The following is a 6,366-nucleotide window of genomic DNA, read 5'->3' on the forward strand; positions in this document are numbered from 1 at the left end:
TTTATTAATCATTTAGGTACAAACGCACCGACCCAATCAAAAAATAAAACAGAAAGATTTAAACATTTATTTAACGTCAAAGCCCAAACCTGTCGGAGCCTGGAGTTTCAAGTACTGTATACACAGCAACTTGTTCACACACACAAAAAAAACAAAGTCTTTGCACTTACTTTTGGCTACAGCTACAAAATACGAACAATCACATAAAACGGTAAGTGCTTGACTCCCTGAAAAAATATTTAAAAAACGACTAAATCTGTAATAAGAGTGCAACCAGTAGAAAATGATACGATCCTTTATACCCCAGCGATTTCTCAAATTTCAAGTCAGGCACAAGTTTAGTGATTGAAATATGAAAGCAACGATCTTGTAGCCTTCTGCTCTGTCGGCTCCTTCAGGAGGCCCCTGTCAGCTTCAGGGTCCAGGCCCAGTCACAGGGCATCTGTTTGAAGGACAGCTGAGGCAGGAGAACCTTTAGCCCACTGGGCTGAGCTGGCTCCCACTGCAGGGAGCCGTGACCCACGAGCTCCACCTTGACCAGGACAAAAACAACGGACAGACCATCAACTCACGGACAGAGAGGAAAAGACATTAAGTTCTAACACTTTACTTGTTGATATATCGACCATTTTTCTAAAGACATGAAGATCCATCAGATCACTGAGGCAATGAATGTTTGTAGTTTAGAGGTCGTTTAATAATTCTGGTACAAAATATCAAGTTTCTAAAGAACTTTCTGACACTGAATGTACCAACCATGAAATCGAATAAAAAACTCATCGTACAGATTTAGGCACAATTACAGCACTTATGGCATCATCTAAGTTTGGAAACAAATCTTTTTTCAAACCGTTTCCTTTTTTTTCATGTTTAACAGACTTGGAAAATGCTAAAAGCAGATTCAAAATTTGAAGTTTGTGTAGGAACCCTGGTGAACTCTCAGGCAGAACATCATACACAAACTGTTACAGCATCTCATAGCAACGTCTGCAACAAGCAAAGACCTTGTATGACCTTTGACCTTGAAGTTACGGTGATGAAATGTGTACACGACGCTGATGTGTTTGTGTATCAAGTTTTGTAAAAAATTCTCTTGAGTGGATCTGAAGTTTTTTTGTTTTTTTTCCTCATTCAACCTTTATTTCTACAGGTTCGTCTCATTGAGCCACCTGATGTGGGCAGGACAAGAGAAAGTTCACGGACGTAGACACCAGGGCCCGTCCCGCCTTTCGACGGGCGCACAAAAACAAATGCAAAGATTTTAAGCATATTGGAATCATAAATGCCGGCACTCCAACTTCTGAATATAACGGGTGAGATTTTACCTTCGTGACTCCCGATGTAACGACGGGTTCACTCAGAACCACTGACCCCTGATCAGGCCACTCCAGTAAGATGGCAAAGATGGTCTTCTCCTGAGGTCTGAATGTGTACCTGTGTACCAAACGGCCTGGTTTAATTTGTTTACATCACACAGGATCAAAACAAGTCATTTCAGAGCCTTCATAAAGGCAATAATAAAGATTCATTAATTGGAGAAATGTGTCAAAGTATTGATTTTTACAGCGTTTGACATGAAACAGTTTAATAATCCAACTCCTGGTGTTGCAGTATGTCGTAAACGGTGGCGGTTCGGGGGGTGAAGTGCTTTAAAGACCACAAAAGCTGACCAGAGGTTGGTGGTGGCATTGTCTTTTTGAGCTCGCCACGCCGTCGTGTTGTAGATGGCCTCTCCGTTGACCTTCAGCCACAGACCCATCTGCCTCAGACGCTCCTCAAAGATCGGGACGATTCTGCCGTCGTGTGTGGGGCCGATGTTCATCAGCAGGTTTCCTCCACAGGACACCGTCTCCACCAGGGTCTGAAAACACACACACCCACACACCGGTGTGTGTAGTGTAATAAACCTTCAATAAACAAACCAGTCAAGGAAACACCTGAGCACACAGCCAATGATTACAGAAGGCTGAGTATTCTCAGGCACTACATGACACTCGGTGCACTCCTTCCATCCATCCATCCATCCATCCATCCATCCATCCATCCAGCCTCACCTCAAAACAACAAATCTTCCACTTCTTCAACAAAGTCCTCACTCTCTCACATTCTGTTTTTTTCATCTGTACTTCTGTCTGAGAAGGTTCTGACTCCTCGGCTCCGTCCATTTCTGGGTCCGAGCCTCAGTGCCAGCCCAAACCTCCATGAGGACCCAAGTGAAATTTGGTTTGAGGCCCTCTGTTTCTGCTAATAATGTGGATTACTGCAATCAACAGTCAGAAGATCAGATCATTCACCCACCTAACGTAAAGTCATTGCAACTCTGACAGCCCTGTTCACATTATCCTACAGTATGTGTATAACTGGGGTGTCAAACTCTTTTTCATTTTGGGCCACATCAAGCTCATGAATGTCCTCAAAAGGCCAGCCAGCCTTGTCACTCCTAAGGAGAACCTTAGCATCTTCATTTCTGCCACTTCCAGTTCTGTCTCCTGTCTTTTTGTCCATGTCTCTGTCTCCAGACCATACAACATACAGTAGCTAGTCTCACCACTGTCTTGTAAACTTTTCCTTTGACCTTTGCTGACACCGTTTTGTCACAAATCACTCCTGAAACTTGTCTCCATCCTGCCTGGACTCTCTTCTTCACCTCTTTACCACACTCCCCATTTTCCTGGACAGTGGACCCCAAGTCCTTGAAGTCCTACACCTTTGTGACCTCTTCTCCTTGTAGCCTCACTGTTCCACCTCCTCCCTCTCATTCACACATGGACTCTGTCTTACTACGACTGACTTTCATTCCTCTTCTTTCAAGTGCATACCTCCACGTCTCCAAGTTCTCTTCCACCTGTTCCCTGTTCTCACCACAGATCACAATGTCATCTGCAAACATCATCGTCCATGGGGATTCTTGCCTGACCTCATCTGTTAGTCGGTCCATCACCAGAGCAAACAAGAAGGGGCTCAGAGCGGATCCTTGATGCACTCCCACCTATACCTTGAAGCTATCTGTCACTCCTACACCTCATCTCACCACTGTCCTGCTGTCCTCCTACATGTCCTGCTGTCCTTATACATGTCCTGTACCAGTCTAACATACTTTTCTGCCACTCAGTCAGATGCTTTTTCTAAATCCACAAAGACACAATGGAGTTCTTTCTGACCCTCTCTGTACTTCTCCATCAGCATCCTCAAAACAAAGATGCATCTGTGATGCTCTTTCTTGGCATGAAACCATTCTGCTGCTCACAGATAGTCACCTCTCGTCTAAGTCTAGCTTCCACAACTCTCTCCCAGATCTTCATCATGTGGCTCATCAACTTAATTCCCCTGTAGTTGCTACAACTCTGTACATCACCCTTGGTCTTAAAAATGGCCACCAGCACACTTCTTCTCCATTCCTGAGGCATTTTCTCACCCTCATATATGCCATTGAATATTTGAGACAAAAACCTCACTGCCATCTCTCCAAGACATTTCCAAACCTCCACTGGTCATCAGGTCCTACTGCCTTCCCCTTCTTCATTCTTTTCAGAGCTTTCCGGACTTCACCCTTACTAATCTTTCCCACTTCCTAATCCACAGTTTCTATGACCTCTACTCTTCTTTCTCTTTCATTCTCTTCATTCATTAGCTCCTCAAAGTACTCCTTCCATCTTCCCATCACACTCTCCTGACTTGTTAGAACATTACCATTCCTATCTTCATCCATCCAGACTGCAGCGTGTTGTGCGCTCAGCTGAGAAGGTGATCGACTGCAGCCTTCCATCCCTCCACGACCTGTACGTCTCCAGGACTGTGAGGCGAGCAGGTCGGATCACAGCTGACCCTGCTCACCCTGCACACGGTCTGTTTGAACCACTCCCCTCAGGCAGGAGGCTTCAGTCCATTCGGATCAGAACCTCCCGCCATAAGAACAGTTTCTTCCCCTCTGCTGTTGGACTCCTGAACACTCATAATGTTACCTCATAATTTCTGCTTTGGTCACATTACTTCTGTATTATAATTGAATACTCCATCTGTACTGGTTTCTAAGCTTTTTTATTGTTTTCTATTGTATGGGTGTACAAATGTTTTATGTTATGTTTTCATTCTTACTTTATTTTACTTTATTACTATTCGCACCTTTATGTCGAAGCAAATTCCTAGTTGTGAACCTCGTTCATTGACATGGCAATAATAAACTGATTCTGATTATATTTTACCCACTTCTTCCATTTTGGGTCACGGGGGTCGCCGGTGCCCATGTCCAGCAATCACTGTGCGAGGGGCGGGGTACACCCTGGACGGGTCGCAGGTCCATCACAGGGACACATAGAGACAAACGAGACAAACAACCATTCACTCTCTCACTCACACCTAGGGACAATTTAGAGTTACCAATCAGCCTAACATGCATGTTTTTGGTCTGTGGGAGGAAACCGGAGCACCCGGAGAAAACCCATGCATGCATGGAGAGAACATGCAAACTCCACCCAGAAAGGCCCCCGGACCGGGATTTGAACCAGGGACTTGCTCGCTGAGAGGCAGCAGATCTACCAGTTGCGCCACCATGCTGCCATTCCTATCTTTAATAAGCCAAACCTGCTGCACATCCTTTCCAGCCTGATCCCTCTGTCTTGCCAATCGGTACAAGTCCTTCTCACCCTCTTTAGTGTCCTGTCTCCCATAAAACTCATTGTACGCCCTCTGCTTTGTCTTAGCTACTTCCCTCTTTGCTCTACGTCCCATCTCCTTATATTCCTGTCTCCTCTCTTCAGTCCTCTCACTGTCATATTTCTTCTTGGCTAATCTCTTTCTTTGAACATCTTCCTGCACTTCACTATTCCACCACCAGGTTTCCTTATCATCCATTCTCTGTCCAGATGACACACCAAGTATCTTCCTACCTGTCTCTCTAATTACTGTTGCTGTAGTAGTCCAGTCATTTGGAAGCTCTTTCTTACCACCCAGAGCCTTTAACAGCTCCTCTCTGAATTTCTCACAACATTCTTCCTTCTTCATCTTCCATCATTTGGTCTTCTTCTGATTTTACTCTTTTTCTCTTCTTCACAACAACAGTCATTCTCCACACAACCATCCGATGCTGTCTGGCCACGCCCTCCCCTGCCACAACCTTACAGTCTCCAATCTCCCCCAGGTTTCCTCTTCTACACAGAATGTAGTCGACTTGCGTACTCCTTCCTCCACTCTTATAGGTCACTCTATGCTCCTCCCTCTTTTGGAAATAGGTGTTGACTACAGCCATTTCCATTCTCTTGGCAAAATCCTCCACCATCTGTCCTTCCTGATTTCTTTCCTTGACACCAAACCTACCCATCACTTCCTCATCCCCTCTGTTTCCTTCACCAACATGTCCATTCAGGTCTGCTCCCATCACCACTCTCTCCTCCCTGGGAATACTCTCTATCACTTCATCCAGATCTTTACAAAATGTATCTTTCTCCTCCACATCACATCTAACCTGTGGAGCTTAAACACTGACAACATTTAGCATCAGACCTTCTACTTCTACCTCCAAACACATCACCCTATCTGACACTCTTTTCACCTCTACTACATTCTTTGCCATCTCCTCCTTCAGGACCACTCCTACTCCATTTCTCTTTCTATCCACACCATGGTAAAACAGTTTGAACCCTGCTCCAATGCTGTGAGCATTGCTGCCCTTCCACTTGGTCTTTTGGACACATAAAACATCTACCTTCCTTCTCAGCATCATGTCAGCCAGCTCTCTACCTTTGCCTGTCATTGTCCCCACATTTAGAGTTGCAACCCTCAGTCCTACATTCTTCACTTTCCTCTTCTCCCTCTGTCTCCTGACACATTTCCCTCCTCGTGGTCTTCAACTAACAGTAGCACAATTTCCGCCGGCACCCTGTTTGTCAACAGCACCGGTGGTGGTCATTGTTAACTCGGGCCTCGACCGATCCGGTATGGTTTCACTTTAATGAACTCGCATTATGGTTTTGGCAAAAGTGTTTTACATCGGATGCGTTCTTGACACAACCCTCACCATTTACCCGGGCTTGGGACCGGCACAAGAGACGCACTGGCTTGTGCTCCCTAGTAACTGGTTTCTCCCTAGTGGCTGGTTTCCACATAAAATGACCTAAAAACAAACTAGTAAAATAGAACTTTATCTGCATTTGATGACTGCTTCTAAAATTTCAATATTTTATTGAGTAATTGGCAATACAAACATAAAAACTGATTTGATTTGACTGATAAAATAGTATTGAAGCTCACAACAATTATTTTGAAGTTCTGTTTCTGTGGCCCTCTGTTTAGAGAGCCACAGAAATGGTTATGGTGGGCCGGATTTTGCCCACGGGCCTTGAATTTGACACATGCTATAATAATAAAAAA

At 44.7% G+C, this 6,366-nt stretch overlaps 1 protein-coding gene across 1 annotated transcript in view; it reads right to left on the reverse strand.

Annotated features, from left to right (window-relative positions):
* Positions 1 to 264: 264 nt before the first annotated feature.
* fuca2 (alpha-L-fucosidase 2) overlaps positions 265 to 6,366 on the reverse strand; it is an 11,121-nt gene continuing 5,019 nt past the window's right edge. The window contains exons 5-7 of the mRNA XM_037695564.1: positions 1,671 to 1,861; positions 1,326 to 1,434; positions 265 to 532 (exon numbers count right to left, since the gene is read on the reverse strand). Of these exons, the coding sequence (XP_037551492.1) occupies positions 395 to 532; positions 1,326 to 1,434; positions 1,671 to 1,861 (438 nt within the window). The 3' untranslated portion in view covers positions 265 to 394. The remainder of the gene's footprint in view (positions 533 to 1,325; positions 1,435 to 1,670; positions 1,862 to 6,366) is intronic.

This window comes from Nematolebias whitei, chromosome 21 (genome assembly GCF_014905685.2).
Source record: "Nematolebias whitei isolate Nwh7 chromosome 21, NemWhi1, whole genome shotgun sequence".
Taxonomy (NCBI): Eukaryota; Metazoa; Chordata; class Actinopteri; order Cyprinodontiformes; family Rivulidae; genus Nematolebias; species Nematolebias whitei.